The following is a 21349-nucleotide window of genomic DNA, read 5'->3' on the forward strand; positions in this document are numbered from 1 at the left end:
ATACATTATTGCACATTAGTAAAATGACTTGATTATCCAGACATTTTCTTTTGTCACTCTATTTAGTTTTCTTAGCTTAACAGATGGTTAATCTGATAAAAATAATTAGGAACATTTTATGTTATTTTTTAAGATGGAATTGTTAACCTATATTAATTTTTTTTTTATAGCTGCACCAAAAGTCTATCCAAATCCAAGAAGTGGTCTTTTGACTGTAAAAGAGGGAGAGACTATTTCTATTTCATGTGAGGCAACTGGTGATCCTGTACCTGTGATTACTTGGAAGAGACCAGTATGTACTTCCAAAGAAATTTTATTAGTATTAATTAACATTGCAGTTAAAGTGTAGATAGATTTATTCTGCAGATTTTATAGCTATTGTGCAGATTAACGAGGTTGATCTGTTAAAGTGCGAAAAAAAACTTCATTTCACTGGTAATCTGCACATTCCTAGAGAATCAGCATGTTACCTACTATGTACTCATTAAAATAAAAATAAGATCTTTGCTGGAACAACTACAACATCTCTGTACATTTAAAATAAACAACGTTATTTAAGAAATCAAGTTATTACAATCAACACATAAGTAGATAGAATCAATCATCAGTCATTTTATAAAATATAATACAGATTCAAATGGTTTAAAATATTATTACAATTAAGGAAAGTAATATTATGTCATTTATTTTTCCACATCTAAAGAATCAAGTCAATGCAATCAAACAATCAACAAATTAGTTGATAAAATGAAAGAAACTTTTGAACTCTAACAATATTAAGACTGTTAATGTACAAATTACCTATATAAATTGCAGAAAGCCCTTGATTTTACACTTTTTAACGAATCAAGCTAATTAATCTGCATGTTAATGGGTTTAGTGGTAACGGATATACTCATCATTTGATAAAATAGAGAAATGTAAGAGTTAATATGACAGAATGATTTGCTTTTTAAAATTTATCATGTATAGAAATCATGAAAATGGCTTTTATGACTCTGACATTGAAATTCCAACTTGCACGGAACAAAAATATTTTTTTAATGTTTAAGAAGGGACAGTCAGGACAAACTATAATTGGAGGTTTTGCTCTAAAACATGTATCATATTTACTATGCAAATTTTTCATAATATGTTCTGTATGTATAAATTTAGGGTGGTGAGAAGGCAACCAAAGTCAGAGAAGAAAACAAAATTGTGATATCAGAAGCCAATAGAAGTCATGCAGGCTCATATGAATGCATAGCAAATAATTCATTAGGAATTTTCACTTCTGCAATTATTAGAGTTCAAGTACAATGTAAGTATTTCTAAAGTATACAGATTGATTTTAAAACAACTTTGTTACCCTGATGAGCATCATGTTTGAAAGAATAGAATAAGACTTAGTACATTAGTAAAATAAACTATGCTCACAAGGCTGGGTTTCGAAACAACTATCCAGTTCTTTCAGTTATAGTGACAATTACAATTCAGTTGACACCTACTTTTTTCAAGCAATTAAAAACTTTAAAATGAAACTATAACAATGTATTTTAACAAGAAAAATGGGAGCACTAGGCAGAGATGATGTCTTCATACTCATTCTTGTTGTTGTCTGAGCACGTTCAGTAGGGCTGAGTGCAGATATGTCGAAAATTTATAAAATTCTCATTTATTCTCTGCCTAAAGCTGCCATTTTTTCATACTAAAAATATCATCCCAACTGCATTTTAAAATTTTTACTTTGAGTATCACATTTCAAGAAAATAAAAAGTCTCTATTGCCCTTTGAAATTCTGTTTGTGCAATTTTCAGTGCTTGAAAATTATTTGTAACTCTATTCTTAAGTGTATACACATGGTGCATAGCATTTTTAAAAAGTGCTTTTTTCATTGGGTGTTTTTAAAAAGTGCTTGATTTTCCCGTTTCGAAAATGAGATTTTTTTCTTGGCCATGTCGGTTTTCGACACGCATTCTGCAAAAGCGTGCTTTCCATATTGTTCCATTAAACGTTTTCACAATTCATTCAACCGCAATCTATTTCGGCTTACCGTCGGTCCATAGCGCATGAAAGCGCCAAACATTTTACACGTTTGATGAAATACTTGCTAGTCTGCATGAGCGTGGACAGAGCTGGGTTTGGTGAGATTATTGCACTCTTGTGTGCAACTCTGCTGCATTTTGAAAGATAGTCCCAATTTCAGGCTTCATTTCCCCACCCTCTGATATCAAATCGAAATATCTTTCTATCATTTTATAATGGCTAATATAATCAAGGAGAGAGTTCTTTGTCAGAAACTAGTTATTTTATTATGATCATGCCAAGTGTTTGAAAATTATTTTGCATTTTGTTAATGTATATAGTGCTTAAAAATATTTTTTGAGTGCTTAAAAAGTACTTATGTTTTGTTGGTTTTGTTATGTTTGGCTATGTGCCCTAATACATCAATATAAAATACTTCTTTTGTGTTTTCTTGCTCATTATGGGACATTAATTTATTTTTAATCATGTTGTACATTCATCTTGAGAATCTTTTCAGGAAAGTAACATTTGGTTTATTCTATATTTTTAGATGCTCCAGAAATAACAGTTCCCCATTCGTGGATTCATGCAGGTGAAGGGACCAATGTAAATATCACTTGTATCATAAGGGGAGAACCAATTCCTTCCGTCATGTGGAAAAAAGGGGGTGATGGTCAAGTAATTCATGGAAATGATCATTACCACATGAAAACTGATGGCCATCTTCATATGCTTGAAATCCGTCATTTGAAGGAAGATGACTTTGGACGCTATGATTGCATAGCCAGCAATTCATTGAGTAGCGTTTCTGAAAATATTCACATCATTGGTAAGTAATTTTGACCTACTGCCGATTACCTTGAATGCTAATTTTCTCTTTTTATTACTGGGCAACTCCTTAACTTTTACATCCTGACCTTAACTCAGATAAAATGTGCGGGTCTCCTTTCGATAAAAGTTTGATAATTTTTTGGATAAAGTAAAAAATAATTTAGAAACATTTTTTTTTATCTAAGAAAAGAATAATACTAACATATTTTGAACATTTGTAACCTGAATGTCATTTATTCTAAATGTAAAATAAGTTTAAATAAAATTTCCGATTTGCTGATTTTTTTTCTTTATTAAAGATATTGCAAAATGAAAGACAAAAATTATGTAAAAATGATCAACTATTTGTATTAATGTTATTAAATTTTAATATGAAAAATACTTTCTGTAAAAATCACTAACTATTAAATTTGAAAATTTTCTTTTATAATTTCCAGATTTTTTATTTTTAAATGCTGGCATACACACACACACATATATATATATATATATCAATCAATCAAATGTTTTTGAATCTTATATAATAATTGTAAGGATTCATGGGGTGTGTGATCATTTTCTATTTCTTAACTTATTTTATTCTGATACAAAATGATAAATAGTAAATTTAATACATTATTGCACAAGTGGCACTCAAATTCACTAGAATTTGTTTGCTGTGATACTCATAAACTCTAATGCTGTCTCCCATTTTCATAAAATTAAAAATTTTCCATCAAGAGATATTTTGTATTAATAAAAACTATTTTTTTCTGAGAAAATAATTTCTATGGTAAAAGCTCTTGAAATGAATAGAAGGTTTACAATTATTTTCCTAAGTGTAAATTGTTCATATGTATGCATTTGTAAATATATTAGTAAAAATATTTTTGTACATATAGTTATTATTTTTTATAAAGTTCTTCAATATAAAAATCGTACTTTCTATTTTAGAATTTACTCTGCTTTGCTTTAAAACTATTTAAATTTCATAATATTTTTATTAATACTTAGATGCATAGTGCAGAATTTAGAAAGCACCAGAATTTGTAATTGTTTCACAAAATATATTGCATAAGAATTGTTTTTGAAAACAATAAATTATTTATTTACGAGAATATCATAATCATTGTACTATTTACTAATGTCAATTTTTTACACACTAATATAATTTATTGTCCAACTCAAGATACATAAATATTCGTCTCACAGACAAAACTTGTAGCTTTTAAATTAAAAGAGATAGAAAGATGAACTTCTAAGTACTTTCTAGAATGTTTATGAATAGTGCTTGTTTATGAATCCCGAGTTAAGTATGTGATTTTATTACACTTTCAAATTTAATAATTATTTTTATTTTCCTTTGCAGGAACACCCCAAGTTCCTCATTTCACTAGCAAACCCCATATATCTCAGGGAACAAAATACACCATTTCCTGGATTGTAGATTCTCATACACCTGTTGACGAATACTCTCTTATGTTCAGAAAAGTGAGTTCAGTATGATATACTGTTTTATTATAAATATTGTAACGTTTGTTTCAGAACTTAGATTTTCTTCTTTTAACAAAACACAAGATATTCGAGAAAATGTGTTAAATACTTTCTAAGTGTTATGTTAGTAAATGTACTTTCTTTCAAAATCATTTGATGAATTATTAAAATTGACTAATAATATATACTGACCCACTGAGTACAACTCACTTACATTAGAAGAAAGAAGACAAAAAAAAATTTCATAAACAAGTTCCCTTTCATTATTGAAGGACATTAGCTACTTAGCTGCTCTGTTTAGCGCTATTTGGCTTTAACTATCTCTCAATTTATATGTTGGTAAACTTTCATAATTACTCTGTTACTTTTAAAATAATGATCATCAAAAATGTTTTCTTTTTTCAATTGGACAAAAAACATTATCCAATTAAAAAAAATATGTAAATCAGTTATATTGAATATATCAGTCAAATATTGATATTTTCTGATGCTATATCACAATGTTAAAAAATCTGATATCACATAGCACTAGTGGGTACTTGTTAAAAATTAGTGTTTTGGATGTAGCCTTCAACACTTAGATATATTGTAATCATTGAAAAGATAATTTTCTGATTATAATAAATGGATTTTTATAAGTTGTGACAAACATTTTCTAGAAAGCAAACAATGGCGAATGGGAAACTAAAACGATACCTGCATCAGACAAAAAAGAAGGCAACACTCATATACAGGTGTATCAACTAGTTAATCTGGAACCAGCTACATCATATGAAGCTGTCGTCACAGCAAGGAACAAGTTTGGCTGGAGCAAACAGAGTGAAGCCTTTGTCTTTACAACGAAGAAAGAAGGTAGTAGTGACATGCTAATTTATAAGTTTTTATTTTAAATGATCTTTGTTTCTTTTGTCAATATTGTTTAATGGTTATGAAGATTTTGTAACTTCTGAAAAAGTTCTCATTTAGTAACATCTGGTAAAGTTGTTTTGGCAAAATTTTGCATAAAAGCAGAATATCTAATAAGAAAATAACTATATATTATCTTCTATAAAACATTAGAAGCTTAATACTGTTTTTTAGTAAAGAAATTATAAACAGTTAATGAATATATTAGCACTATGTAATCATGCACAAAATTGAAATTATTGACCCAAATATTATTTCTTACCCTTTCCTGAGACTTTACATTATTAAATAAAAACAAGTTTTGAAAGTTCAACAACTCAAAAAAAAAATATTCATACTTAATAGTATTTGATTCAAAGTGATGCTTTTTTAATTTATAACTGTCGTTGAATAGCCAACCCCATTTTGTGTTAACAGTTACCAATATTGAACTCCGTAGCCTTGTAATTTTGAACCCAATCTAGAAGACAAGGGAATTCCTGGATAAAGTATCGGGAGAAATTTGCATTTGTGGAGGGTTTTTTCTTATGAAAGTAACCCGCATTTGCATTACATGGAGGAAAAACCTCCCACGGTTAGCCTGATGGCAAAGGGGACTCTAACACATGATCCGTCTATCACTAAGGATATTTTAAGTCTGCACTGCGGTCGGTGCAAGCCAAGAGCAGAATTCATATTGACCAGCCATCACTGGTATTTGAACCTGCTCTATACCCCATGCCACTACAGCTCAAAGTGATGGTATTAATCATAACCAACACATGGTAGTGGAGCAATCAAGCAATCACAGTCAAGCAATTCTCCCTGTGAATTGCCGCTGACTTAAAATTATTTAAATTTATAGAAACATGTTTCAGAAATGTAACTACAAACAAGTTGTTTCAGATAGCTTTCAAAATACTAATTCAGTGATCTCCCCCTGACATTACCATCTACCTTGATTTTTCTAGCATTTGCCTGATATTGTTAATCGAAGGTTTTGTCTGCAATTTGCATTTAATATTAATTCCAATGAGGAAAAAATTACTTACACCTCTCCTCAACAAATAAATTTTTTTTAAGGAGTTATAGATTGAGGGGTTAAAATTACCCATAGTGCAGCCACTCTCCAAATTTCCTCAAAGGATTCTGAAGCTATAAGAAAGATACACAAACTTTTTCTATTTATTATTGTGTTATTTTGCATTGAGCATCAAAACAAGAGATATTTATGTATATTGAATCTGTTGCTTGTATAGGACTGCTATCACAATTTTCTGACAAAACTCTCAAAACTAATTTAATCATAAAAATTTTTTTAAACTCTTTGATGAAGTAAAAATATTTTTATATATACATAATTCTTTTTGATATTTTAAACACATCTCATTTCAACACCTTCAAGTTTGTACATTTTCTTGTATTTGAATTTTGATATATTTATTAAAGTAAAACTACATACTATTTCACGAAGTAAAATATTAAAAAAAAAAGGTGATTCCATATTGTTATTGGTTGATTATGTTTTAATTGTGAAAGTACAATTTAGAGTTGACACTTCATATTTTTTTAAATGTAATCTTTGAATTGCCCATCCATTATTTTTCTGCTACAGAATCAAGTACCAGCTCTGCTCAGGCCACCTCAACTTCTGCTGGTGCAATACCAGCTGAAAGCACAACTGAAATTCCAATAGATATAGGAAATGATATACCAATCATTAATGGTCAGTTTTCATTTGGTGTGAAAATGTAACAATGTGAGGTTAACCCGCATGTCTCAAGTCTTGTGTGCAGTAGTATGCGTTTTCATACCCATGTCTTGTGGACTTGTCCTTGTTAGTTTTGTTAACAATGTAAACTTTTCTGCAAAAAGTTTTGCTTTTCAAGCTTGTGAGACTTCTCTTTCGTATCTTCTGTTTATTTGTCTATTGAAATGATAAAACTCATGTTTTGAAATTTAAAACTGCATTATGCGGCTGCAATGAATTGACATCTTTAACAATGGTTTAGTCATGTTGAATCTTAATTTTAAATATACTCCATAAAAATTTCGGCATACATTCCTCACTACTTCAAATTAAGCCAATAGAAATGTGTCATATGTTGCCTAAAATTTAAATTTTAGTTTTATCATCATAACAAAATTAGCGTACATTTTAACATTGATAAATAATCTTTTTTGTCTTAGGAAAGCAGTAAGTCAATTATCCTCAATAAACATAATATAATAGATTAATAATTAGGGGCCAATCTAAAAGAAATCAAGTTTGTTTTAGGATCCATTGCAACAGTGTTTCCCAAAGTGTGGTACGTGTACCCCCAGGGGTACACAAACAGTTTAGCGGGGGTACACATTCTTATACGAAATATCTTGCAACAAACGAAAATTTCAAAACAATTTTTATTTAAAAACAGAGCTAGCCATGAAGATTTGCGATTATGTATTTTTCTATTGGCTATTTTTTGCAGAGGTAACAGTTAATAATTAATGGTGTCAACAGCCAGTTGTGATTTTTAACTTATGTGCGTANACGGTAGTAGTGATATGCTCATTTATATATATATATATATTTAAATATGCTTTATTAATTTATCAATATTGTTTAATGGTTATCAAGGTATTGTAACTTCTGAAAAAGTTTGTTTTGGCAAAATTTTGCATAAAAACATTCTAAAGCAGAATATCTAATGAAAAAATAATTATACATTATCTTCTATAATACATTAATAGCTTAATACTGATTTTTAGTACGAAGTAAAGAAATCATAAACAACTCATCAAAAAGTAGGATTAGTCATATTTAGTAGTATTTGGTTCAAAGGGATGCTATTTAATTTTAAAACCATTGTCGAATAGCCAACCCCATTTTGAGTTTACATCTACCAATGTTCAATTCAGTTGCCTTGTAATTTTGAACCCAATCCAGAAGACAAAACTCCTGGATCAAGTATTGGGAGAATTTTACCTTTGTGGAGGACTTTATTTATGGAACTAATCCACATTTGATTTACATGGAGAGGAAAACCACGAAAAACATAATACGGTTAGCCTGACGGCAAAAAGGACTTTAACCCAAGATCCGTCTGCCACTAAGGATAATTTAAGTTAGCACTAGGGTTAGTGTGAACTGGCTGCAGAATTTCTATCGATCAGCCATAGCTGGGATTCAAACTGGGGACACCTCATAGGGAGGCTAGTGCTCTATCCCCTAAGCCACCATAGCTCAAAGTGATGCTATTAATCATAACTAATACATGGTTGTCAAGATTTATCACAATCAAGCAATTCTCCTTATGAAGTGGCCTTTCGACTTTATTATAATTGCCGTTGACTTAAAATTATTTAAATTTATAGAAATATGTTTCAGAAATGTTATTGCAAACAAGTGGTTTAAGATAGTTAAAATATTAATTCAGTGATCTCGCCCTGACATGCCATCTGCCATGATTTTTCTAACTTTTGCCTGATATTGTGAATCAAAGGATTTGCCTGCAATTTACATTTAATATTTATTCCTATGAGAAAAAAATTACATACACCTCTCCTGAATAAATTAAAATTTAAGGAGTTTTAGGTTGAGGGATTAAAATTACCCATGGTGCAGCCACTCTCCAAATTTCTGAAATCCAGTTTCAGGATTGCCACAGCAAAAAAGGAACAAAAATAGTTGCTTTTAGTAGCCTCAAGAAGGATAATAGTTGCCTAAACAGGAACAAAAATTTATAAAAAAATAGTAGTCAAATAACTAAAATTATAGCTTATTTGTCATATACTATGATTAGGACTGGGTGATGTCAGAAATTTTAAATCGTGATTTATCGCGACATAGCGATGTATCGCAATTTAGCATACGTTCAAAAATTACCTATGTCAAATCTTTAAATCAATCAAAAATAAATCTATTACAAAAGAAAATATTAAGCGGCAATAAGTACGTGTTAGTGAGGGGATGGAAAAGTAACGTTCATTTTTGCGAAAAAAAACTTCGCCAAAAGTAAAAAAGTCTCCCAATAGTCGCCTATTTCTGAAAATAGTTGCTTTTTTAGCCTTTTCTTACAAAAAAAGTCGCCATAAGCGCCTAAGGCCGAAAATAGTAGCAAATAGTCGCATTTTAGTAGTCTGTGACAACCCTGAGTTTGTACAAAGGGTTCTGAAGCTATCAGAAAGATACCCAAACATTTGCTATTTATCATAGTGTTGATTTCGTTACCTGTATAGGACTGTTATCACAATTTTTTGACATAACTATTTTAATCATACTAATTTAACTCTTGAAACTCTTTGATGAAATAAAAATATTTTTATGTATCCGTAATTCTTGTTGATATTTTAAACACATTTCATTACAACAACTTCAAGTTTCGCACTTTCTTGTATTTGAATTTTGAAACATTTATTAAGGTAAAACTACATACTATTTCATGAAGTAAAATATTAAAAAAGAGTGATTCCATATTGTTATTTTGCTGTTGGTTGATTATGTTTTGATTGTCGAAATTTAGTCGACACTTCATATTTTTTTTAATGTAATCTTTGAATTGCCCATCCATTATTTTTCTGCTACAGAACCAAGTACCAGCTCTGCTCAGGCCAGCTCAACTTCTGCTGGTGCAATACCAGCTGAAGGCACAACTGAAATTCCAATAGATATAGGAAATGATATACCAATCATAAATGGTCAGTTTTCATTTGGTGTGAAAATGTAACAATGTGAGGTTAACCCGCATGTCTCAAGTCTTGTGTGCAGTAGTATACGTTTTCATACCCATGTCTTGTGGACTTGTCCTTGTTAGTTTTGTTAACAATGTAAACTTTTCTTCAATAAGTTTTGCTTTTCAAGCTTGTAAGACTTCTCTTTGGTAGCATCTGTATATTTGTCTATTGAAATGATAAAATTCATGTTTTGAAATTAAAAACTGCATTATGCGGTTGCAATGACTTGACATCTTTAATAATGGTTTAGTCGTGTGAATCTTAATTTTGAACATCTGAGATTATACTCCATAAAAAATACGTCCTACATTCGTTGCTACTTTAAAATTCAGCCAATAGAAATGTGTCATATGTTGACTAAAATTTAAATTTCAGTTTTATCATCATAACAAAATTAGCATACATTTTACCATTCATAATTAATAAAACACTCTTTTTTTGTCTTAGGATAGTAGTAAGTCAATTATCCTCAATTAACATGATATAATAGATTAATAATTAGAGGCCCATCTAAAAGAATTACCCATTACTAAATCAAAACCCCAAAAAAGAACTTTTTACAAAATTTCATAACTAAAAAAAATAATAATAAATAAATAATAATAATCCTTCACAAACCTCTAAACTACTTTATAAAGACCCTTTAAAAGTAAAAGTTTTAAAACTTATCTTTTCGCAAAATCCAATTTTTATTACTTAACTAATATTTTACTTTGTTTGCATTCTTACAATTAAAAATTAAATTTCATACACATGAAAATGTGCATTTTTGTATGAATTATTAACAAAAACATATTCAAATGGACTAGAAAACTTATAGAAGACTGCAAAGTACTTTCTTAACTGCCTAAACGATAGACAAATTAGTTTCTTTATATTTTTGTTATTTAAATTCTCATAGTCAAGGTTTTTAAGGATAAGGAAAAGCATGCTTCATAGAAATATAGAATTTAAGTTTTCACAAAACCCTGGCAAGAAGTCCTAGATTAACCCCTGATAACATTACTTAAAGCTTGTTTCTTATGCAGAAATTGATTTGAAATTTAATTTGTAAAATAGTTTAAAGTCTTTGCTTTCTATGTTGTTCCTGTTTGATTTTGTGTTTATCTTTCATTTCATATTTATTAAAATTATATTTTGTTTTTATTATGTATGCGCATTATTTATATAATCTTTTCTTTAATGCAGATAAACATTCAGAAAGTGCTCTCAGCAGCTCGTCTACTACCTATGTGAATTTGATGTTTACAATTCCAATGGTTTTTGTATCTCTGTACCGTAATTTACTGTAAATTGTTTTCCTACAAGAAAGATTGGACACCATTACTACGATCTGAACTTAATTGCTTGAAAAAAATTGGGCATACGAGTGTCTTGCAGGAATGTGATACAGAATAAGCCTGTCATTCCTCAGATGAAAATATTAGAACTATATATAGTTTGCCATCCATTCATAATAATATGTGGTATTCAGTATTTGTTTTTTTTTCCCTTATAAGTTTTCTATCTTCACGATAAATTATTAAGATTCATTTAATTAGTGCATTACTTTAATCTATACAAATAAAACATTTTTGATCAAAATAAATTTATTACGAACAATGTTCACATATTGATTAATAATGTTCAGAAGAATGTATTCTGCTAAAAATTAAAAAATGTATTCTGTTTGTGAATTTAAAAAATTTTTTGTCAAGGGTTTACATGTTTATAAAATAACATTTTGATATTTTTTTCAAATAAAATCCCCGTTTCTTGATTAGTAAAATAAATTGAAGGAAAATCATAATCAGTTTTGCTTAGAGATAGAAAACTTTGGCTTGAAATAATTTTGTGATGTGTAAAATTGTTTTCTCCCCATTTTCGTCTTTGTGATGTTGAGTTGTCTATTTATTTTTGTAGTCATAACAGTTTGAGCACTCAAATATTATTTTTTATTTGGAAATTTTATGCTATTTTTTAAGTGTGCCTCTTAAACAAAACCATTAATTTTTTTTTAATAAAAATTACTGCACTGAAATTTGGTGTTGCACTCTTTTCTGTACAAATTTTTGCTTTTTAATGATAAAATGTGACATACCTTCATGGTGATGCTGTGGAATGTTATGCAGTCAAAATTGAATTTCTTGAGTTTAAAAAACATATTTCAATTAAGGTTAAGTGGTGTGCACTTTCACTGTTGTATAATCATTTTTGAGTGTATGAATGAATGTATATACTTTACGAATAACCAATATGATGAAATTTAAAAATTTATTTTCTAAGAACTTTTTATCTGAACTGCAGCTTATATTGGGAATTAAAATATTTTGGCCATTCATACTGTTAACTAATTCGTGTTTAGCATTTCATTGCTGTATCTGATATTTATTCATATAATTTTATTGTCTTTCATAAGATACTTTATTTGTTGAATTTGTGTGATTAGATTAAGTATACATTAGTATGGGTCATTTTTAGAAAACTATTTGTTTTAGCAGCTCTTGTAATAAATTTCCTTTGCAGTTCATACACCTTGAAAAATTACTTTTCTTTTAAAAACTTAAATAATATTAGATAGCATGCTCAGTGCTGCTGTCCACAATTTTTATGGAAAATTATTTAAATTGCTGTAAATAGGTTGATGTGTATTTAGTTAGATAACTTTTTTATACACTAAATAAGGACTATCAATTTGTGATGTCTTTATTTCACTAATTATTGTTTAATTAAATATATTAACTTTTCTAAATATATTATTCAAGTGGATGTTCTCAAGCTAGTATGCCTGGTTATTCCATATTACTACCTTTTATAACTTTCGATACAAAGAAAACCAATTTTCATTTCTTAAAAATGTCTTTAAGTAAAAGATATTTTAACTATTATATTTAAAAAAATTTCTAGTTTTCTGAGAATGGCCCATATAATTCATAACATTTAAATATGACTAATTGTAGGGGAAAATCTTAAAAAGTTCTTAAAATTGTACTTTGATTTTTTTTTTTTTTTAAATCATGCCTGTTATAGCCACTGAACAGACATTTTTAATAACTTTTCAATGGTCATTTCTATTTTTTTTTTCTTTTTAATATGACAATAAAAAATATTATTTTTAGTTATGAATTGAAAATTGTATTATATTAAAAGCATAAGTGGTCATAGAAATAATGTACATTTTTGCTTCTTTGAATTATATGGGCATTATTTCAAGGGCTTACAGTTGCTCCTAGATTCTGATCTATCATTTTGAAATTTCAAATAAAGTTGTAGATATTGTCATTTGTGTTATTTTATTACTTTCAACAACATAAACATTCCTAATCACATTAATAATAATTTTTTTTTTAGATATTTACTTCATGCGACTCAAGTTTTAACTCTATGAACAGGGTATCCACGCACCTGGAAAGTCATGAAAAATCATGATAAGTCATGGATTTCGAAATAGAACAAAATTTGTCATGAAATGTCAAGATTTTAACTATTTTTTTTAACAAATCATGGATTTAGGTCACCGAAAAATCTAATTTTTAGAATGGAATTTACCCCCTCTCCTCAATTTCATGGTGTTCTGAATATCTGAATTTGTAACAAAATCTCCACTCACAGTCATATTTGATTAAAATATAAAATGTTTTTATCATGTTCTTTAAGAATTATTCCCAAATGAGAACAGAAAAATTAGGAGTATTTCTTTCCTTTCTGATGAACAAGAACAAGTCTTAAGAATGTAATTCTGCAGAAAAAAATATTTGCTTTTGTATTTTTTTCTTCCAGATTTTATTACTTCAATTCTTTCTTTACTCTGTTTTTTAAATTTAAAATCTATAAATATGAAGATGCAGATCATGACAGTTTTTGGTTATACCTATTATTTCAATGAATTATTATAATGCTTTTTTAAATTTATTGTTGTGTTCTTGTAAGAGAAAATAGTAACTTCCGTAAGTCATGAGAAATTTTTGGAATTAGTCATGAATTTGAAAATCTAAAATGTAGCAGGTACCCTGTATGAAACAGTGCGCTCAAAATTGTAGCTGTATGTGAAGTGTCTATTTGGTTTAGGAAATGAAAATGGAGATAGTGCTTTTTTTTATGTCTATGTAAACAATTTAGTATTAAATATATATTTTATTAACAAAAATTTATTTGTAATGCAAACTTTTATATAGTTATGTTTAAACCACATTTTTCAATGTAACTTTTTGTTTTTTAATTGAGATTTCATTACATTTGGAAAATGACAATCTATTAGGTGCAATTTATATAGAATGGTGGAGTGATAATAGCTTGTTTTTTCTTACAGAATAATTTTAATCAGTGAAAAAAAAAGTTTTTACCAAAATATTTGCAATTAAAAAAGCAAACAAAGAGATTGCAACTCATTTTATTTTCTTTTAAAAACTGGTTATGATTTGGAAACTTGTTATCACAACACTACTGTCGCAGACATTTCTGCCTTTCATCAATTACAGATCAACAATGTTAATCCGTCTACAATCTATCGGCAAAAATAGTCTACTCTAAAATAGTTGTTCAATAAAATAAAAAATTATATATATATATATATGTAAAATTTTTCATTCTTTTTTATTGCTATTTTAATATTAAACATATGTATTTGTTTGCTTTAAAGACAAGCTTGCTATTAGGACAATTTCGTCTGCTACCACAAATTATCGCTAATAACGAATTTTTCCTGTATATGTAAAGCAACTTGTAATACCATTTGATTTGCTAGTTTAAATATTTCTGCAACACTTATAAACTGATAGATTTTAATTTAGATGACAATAGATTTTAATTGAAATGGCACCATCAAGTTTCGGTTGGCATTTAAGATTTAAAAATTTTTTTACAAATGACTTATTTATAAAATGTGAATGTTTATTTACATTATGAATTAATAAAACAACTGAAAATTCATCAACCCTAAGTTTTGATAATATAATGAATAAATTTACAAAAGAAATAACAAAAAAATTAACCAAGATACATTCCTGCAGATAATAACAGATTTCTTCTAGTGAAATGCAAAGATAGCACAGGTGTAGATTTAGTTTTGAATGTTCCCAGTAAATAAGCATCACTGGTATTCCTAAATTAAAAAAACAATAAATATTAAAGAGATTTTAAGGTTTGTAAGAATGATAACTTTAAATTTTGTTACAAATTGAAGCTTGGTCATATAGATTTAATCAATTATAAGTTAAGTTCCAAAAGCTGCAGTTTTTTATAAATATACTCAGCAAATAGGTTTGGAAATTTAGCGGCTACCTAAGAAATTTTTTCACATAATGTTTTACCCACCATATTTTCTCAATTAAATAAAAAGTCCTGCTGTATATAAAAAGTCAAATATTTCATAGTTAATAAATTTTAATATTTACTAGTTTGTTTTTCTGTGACTCCCAATAAAATCCAAGAATTTTTAGTGGAAAACTGAAAACTAGTGTTAACTGAATTCGTAATCTTTCTAACTAATTGTTAACTTATTCCAATTCATAAGTCAATGAAAATCTAAGTCAATCAAAGATAGTTGCTAAAAACTAACAGAAAAAAAATGCTTTGCTACAATATTAAGACCATTTTATTTTTCTTCCAAAAATTACTTTTGGTAATATCAATATTTTATTGAATTAAATAATTTTCTTTCCTAAAACTCCCAGAATCCACCACTTCCTACCATTTTAGATTAACACATTGCATTTGAGATTTGTTAATTTTGGAAGAAGTTGCAGCTTCTAGCATTGTAATATTAGTATCCAAAACTATATGATATAATATAATTTAATTTGAGAACTCTGCAAGGCTAGTTCTTAGAGAGCTTTTACTTCTGAGCTTTTTGACAGCAAATAGGATCATGTAAATGTATATATTTAAAACTATTTACTTACTTGACAGTTGGTGCATGTGAAATATTTAGATCTTCCAAATCTATTTCTTCCAATAATTTACTGATGTCCCATAGTTTTATACAATTGTCTAATCCACCTAAAAAAATTACAGAAACATTTGTGTGATGAAAATGTGTAGAATCGTAACATTTTTATGCCAAGTAAACAAGCATAAATTTATTATTCGATACTTCTAAAAATTTTGTTTAATCTTTTTTAGTGAAATTAATAGCTTTTATAATAAAAAATACTTTACCAGAAGCTAGTACAGTTCCTTCTCGACTGAAACATAAGGAATAAATAGTATCATGGTGACCGGTAAGTTCTGCCAACAAATGACCATATGCAATATCCCAAATGAGTATTTTTTTGTCCGATCCTAAAGAGAATAATTTTAATGCATTAACTAGTACACTAAAATATTTTTATCTAACATATAAAAAATGAATTTAATAAATTAAATATAAATATGAAAAACTATATAATTTTATTATAAAATAAAAGTTGACCTTACAAAGTTATTGTGACACCTTTCCATGGCTGATTGTGCTCCGGAAAAAATCTGGATTTCCGGATTTTTTGCTAACAGTGATCCGGAAGTTTCCGGAGAAAGAAGGTCCAGACGTTTCAAAGAATCATTGATCGCAGAAGTTCCCGGAAATCAAATTTGCAAAGGTGGAACTTAAAAACACAGTTTATTTTATTTGTTTGTAAGGGAGAGCCAGAGAGATACTTTATAAGCTTATATTTATTTTTTATCAGTAAATAGTTGTTATAATCATTACCTCAAGAAAGAAAGACATATTTGTAAATTTTAAATACTTCTCCAGGTCATAGGTATGTATAAGTGGTATAGGTATGTGCAAAATTTTAAATATATTTTAATTAAACTAAGAAATAATGAGAAAAAGGAAAAAAAACTTGTTTAAATTTTTTTCAATTAAAAATTTTTTTTTTTAACTCAAGCAATTTTCCGGAATTTTGACTTGGGCTCACAATCACCCCTGCCTTTCTGAAGTTAATAAGGTGAAAAGAAGAATAAGTGGGCACTGCATGAACTAAATAAGCTGAATCAGTTGCACTGCATGCACATCATTACTAACCTGTTATCATTGAAAGGCATTTTTTTAATGTAATTTTGCAGCCTCCAGCTTGATTACCACATCTTTCATCAAATGACATTCATTTTTTTTAAACATTTAAAACAGTTTTTAGGAGCTGAACAGTATGAAAATGAAGACAATCTATAAAATTTATTAATTTAAAGAATATAGAGTTTATTGATTCTAAAGATAAAGATTTTTTTTTATACAGGCATCTATGCATTAAAATCCCGTTCAAAAAGTGTATTAAAACAAATGCGAGCACATTTTGATAAAATAAACAGTTTTTGAAAAAAGATAAGCAGTAAGTTATATGTATTCACTTAAAAATCTGACATTTCATATCTACCAACCTAAAGAATATTAAGGGATAATGATATTCATCAATATTTTAAACATATAAATAGTTTAAATTAAATGTTACCGTTATGTAAAGCAATTGGATTTCATTGAATTATATTTTCATTTTCAACTTGCATATACAACGACTGCAAAACAAGTATAAGTATTTCCAAAGACTACAAGTTTACTTTTTTGTTTTGCTCAATAATTCTGTATTATCATTTTGATTTTTAACATCTGCATTCAAAACAGTTTGTACGTATAAAATAAACTCAAAAATACAATTCTGATGCTATTCTTATTTCTTGGGAATTTTATAATTAAAATAATTTATTACGCTTTCTTAACTAAAAACATCATGGTCTTAGTGTAACTACAGTGCATATGAAGCTTCATTTACTCATAAACAACATAAACTGAGGAATTAATTTTAAAAAAGTATTGGTTCAAAATTGAAATTAATTTTTAATAACTAATCAGTGAAAATAATCAGTTCTAAAATCATCATTAAAATAAAAAAAGTTTTTTTTTTCACAAGCACTGTACAATTTTTAATAAAACTACAATTTAATTCCAGACAACGAATTGAATGTATGCTGTTATAAATTAAACTGAGTTCATTTTATTTCACTGTTTTTTTACATTTTACAAGGACAATCTTTAAATTCTTCTCATAATAATGAAACATTTAAATTATTACTTTACATAATCCCAGCTTCAGATATATTTACAAAACCGGTACATATAACTTTTTTTAGCAAAATTTTCATGATTACCTTTAAAAGTCAAACACTTAAGACAAACCATTTGTTTCAATATAAATGTCAATAGGGTAAAATCTTTTTAACTAAATACTTAAATTAACTTTTTTGATGGTCTAAGTTTTTTCCTTGTGATTTTCTGAATATTTTCAGTCTAATTTTCAAGCTTAAAATTATATGTACTCCATTAGAAGCCCAAAAACTAATTACCTATCATTAAAAATTAACTACAACTAAAATCAATTGCCACTTTTTTCTGATAAATTTAAAAAAAGTTTAAATAAATAATGAAATTCAACCAAAAAAAAACAAATACAAAAATATATGTTTGAAACTTTGAAGTAGAGCAATTAATGTAAAAATTTTGGTGTTATCTAAAGTTATGCTGATTTAATCTAAGTTTTCAAGTACATAAAGAACATATAATGAGAAATATCTACGAATAAGTAAAAATATTAAATTCTATAAATAAATAAAGATTAAGATGGAAAGAAATAACCAAGAAAAGTAAAACAGAAAAAGAAATTTATTTTTTTTACATACAACAGGGGCTCCCACTCAATTAAAAAAAAATAATTTAAAGATCTAAAATCAAATTTGCCAAGGACCTACTCTGTAACAGTTAGTAAGCTAGTTAGTATACTAGTCAACCAGATTTTATTACATTAAAACATAGATTAAGTATCAATTTTACACTATTTAATAGTTGTTTTAATATTTGCAGCCTAGGACTACCAATGCAAATAGTTTGATAGTTACATTGTGTTTTAAATCAGCATTCTAGCATTAGCATTCTTGCAGACTTTTAAAGGCTGGAACCACTCTAAATTTATATGAAAAATTTCATGAAGCATATTAGAATTAATTTAAAAATTAATATTTAGCATATCTGTTTCAATTTTAAAAACACAAAATCTCTTTATTACCTTAGAATATCAGTAATGTATTTTGAACATAATAAAATCTTTTGTATTACAATATTTTGAAAGATAACAAACTAAGATTTACCAAAGTTTATTTTCTTTAAAATATATTATAAAGCGTGATTTTTCTTAAATTTGTGAATATGATTCACTATGCTTAATTTTTTAATCGTGTGTATCGCAGTATGTTACAATTAAAAGCAAAATTACGTATAGCACTTGAGAACAGTATCAAGGTGCGTAGTCAAATCTTTTAACAAAAAATAAGCATTTTTTAAACACTTTTTATGAACTCAAAAAATATTTTTAAGCATTATATACATTAGCATAATGCAAAATAATTTTCAAAGACTTTACACAATCATGATAAAACAACTACTTTCTGACAAAGAACTCTTTTCTTCATTATATTAGCCATTATAAAAAGATCAAGAGATTTTAAAGTTCGATATCAGAGGGTGGAAAATGAAGCCTGACAATAATCTCACTGAACCCAGCTCAGTTGACGCACATGCGAACTCTCAAGTATTTCATCAAGCATGTAAAATGATTGGTACTTTCATACGGATTGGATTGTGGTTGAATGAATAGTGAAAACACTGAATAGAAAAATGCGAAAAGGACGCTTTTGCATAATACATGGCGAAAATCAATGAACATGGTAAAGAAAAAAATCTGTTTTTCTAAAAGGAAAAATTAAGCACTTTTTAAAAACACCGAATGAAAACAAGCACCTTTAAGGGCTTTAAAAAACGAAAATAAGCCCTTTTAAAAACGCTACGAACCGTGACTATATAATACTTTGAAATTATGCATTACAAACATATTTGCTGATGAAAATGTACAAGAATGCAACAATAGATATAATTTTTTAAAAAAAAGCATATAAATAAGTATACACACTTATGAAAATCTACAATAAACATCTTTGGAAAATGTCTTTTAATGACTGAAACTGCAAAAAATACAAAATGATAACTAAACCTTTCATGGATGATGGATAATTAGAAAATAACTGAATATTGTAAAGGAAGTATTTACATACCAGCAGATGCAAGAAATCTACCACAAGTTGAAAATGCTAAATTATACACAGCTCCCTAAATAGCAAGAGAAACAAATCATTAAAAACTAAAATATATATCAGAAAACTAAACCAAATATAGTGAATCCATTTAAGAAGATCTTGTTTAAATATGATTCTTTATATTCTAGTCATCAATCTGTAACCTATCATTACTAAAATAACCATTTTAAGAAATTTTAGTAAAACTTTTTAAGGATTTACAATTTTTCTCCAGTCTTCAAAAATGAAAATCACTGAAAAACAACTTCTAGTAGAACTAGAAGGGGAACTTCTTGTAATAAATTGAAAAAATATATAAGTAAATAAACATTTAAAATAAAATATTTTAAATAAATTAGTATTAAGACATACTTTCTTCATTAACAAGTAAGTCTATTAATATCTAAGTGACAATAATTTTAACACAATATGAAAACAATATTGTAACATAAACAAGAATTTTCCTTAGTATATATTTTCTTCGTATTTTTAAAAAATAATTTTAACCTACCAACTTAAGGTATCCAACTGGTTTTGCCACTATTTTTTTTTAAAAAAAAAACAACTTTAATTAAAACTTTTTAATTTTATTTTTGGAAAACTGAAGTCTTAACATCATAAATCTAAAGTAAAATTTAAAAACTTTCAAAATATTTTTCAAAATAAGTGCAAATTTGAGCATAAAACTCTGAAAAGCCAACAGCTCTAGAACAAATTGCAACACATAAACATCAAAACAATTTTTATTCTAGATCATTAATTTGATTTTGATCTAGAATAAAAAAATTTCTTTGTTTGAATTAAAATCTTTAAAAAAAAATCTTAACTATACAATGAAGTAGAACTAAATATATTGTTTAGTATCAGCTCTTTAAATAAGAACTCTAAATATCCATACTAAAATAATAAATTCACGCTTTTCGAAAGAAATTTTTCTTTCACATTTACGCTTACAAGAATCATATTATTTTTTTTCCTTTTTACAATTAAAAAAATTTCACAACAAACTTTACACGAACAAAAATTTTATTAAACAGAACTAAAGGCAAAAGTAAAGTTATTAAGCTTAACAAAAATAAATACACAGAAAATAAATAAAAGGTGTAAAACAAATAAAGTAATCAAAAATATATTTACAAATTAAATTAAATGTTAACAAAAATTTGGGAAAATATATATGTTCTGTACAGTTTTCATTAGCATTACAACAAACACTGTTTCATACACATTTACAAATTTTATTAAAAAAAAACATTTTTTTAATAAAATGTGCATAGTTTTATAAGCATAGTATATTTTTTACATTCTTAAACATCTTTTTAAGATGTAATATAGAAAAATTAATATAATATACAAAAAATTTAAA

At 27.3% G+C, this 21349-nt stretch overlaps 2 protein-coding genes across 4 annotated transcripts in view; one reads left to right on the forward strand and one right to left on the reverse strand.

The window, feature by feature from the left end:
- LOC107438411 (neural cell adhesion molecule 1-A) overlaps nucleotides 1-13170 on the forward strand; it is a 237889-nt gene extending 224719 nt beyond the window's left edge. Inside the window, exons 6-12 of one of the 3 annotated variants that reach the window (XM_043047606.2) lie at nucleotides 171-292; nucleotides 1156-1300; nucleotides 2555-2833; nucleotides 4184-4305; nucleotides 4968-5160; nucleotides 6809-6919; nucleotides 11098-13170. In XM_043047606.2, coding sequence (XP_042903540.1) covers nucleotides 171-292; nucleotides 1156-1300; nucleotides 2555-2833; nucleotides 4184-4305; nucleotides 4968-5160; nucleotides 6809-6919; nucleotides 11098-11201 — 1076 coding nt within the window. In that variant the 3' untranslated portion in view covers nucleotides 11202-13170. The remainder of the gene's footprint in view (nucleotides 1-170; nucleotides 293-1155; nucleotides 1301-2554; nucleotides 2834-4183; nucleotides 4306-4967; nucleotides 5161-6808; nucleotides 6920-11097) is intronic. The other 2 variants (XM_043047609.2, XM_043047608.2) reach the window with 2 other exon arrangements.
- Nucleotides 13171-14757: 1587 nt separating this feature from the next.
- LOC107438428 (TATA-box binding protein associated factor 5) overlaps nucleotides 14758-21349 on the reverse strand; it is a 39164-nt gene continuing 32572 nt past the window's right edge. Inside the window, exons 17-20 of the mRNA XM_043047611.2 lie at nucleotides 19963-20017; nucleotides 16045-16167; nucleotides 15789-15885; nucleotides 14758-14989 (exon numbers count right to left, since the gene is read on the reverse strand). Of these exons, the coding sequence (XP_042903545.1) occupies nucleotides 14875-14989; nucleotides 15789-15885; nucleotides 16045-16167; nucleotides 19963-20017 (390 nt within the window). The 3' untranslated portion in view covers nucleotides 14758-14874. The remainder of the gene's footprint in view (nucleotides 14990-15788; nucleotides 15886-16044; nucleotides 16168-19962; nucleotides 20018-21349) is intronic.

The sequence above is a fragment of the Parasteatoda tepidariorum genome, chromosome 9 (assembly GCF_043381705.1).
Source record: "Parasteatoda tepidariorum isolate YZ-2023 chromosome 9, CAS_Ptep_4.0, whole genome shotgun sequence".
Lineage (NCBI taxonomy): Eukaryota > Metazoa > Arthropoda > Arachnida > Araneae > Theridiidae > Parasteatoda > Parasteatoda tepidariorum.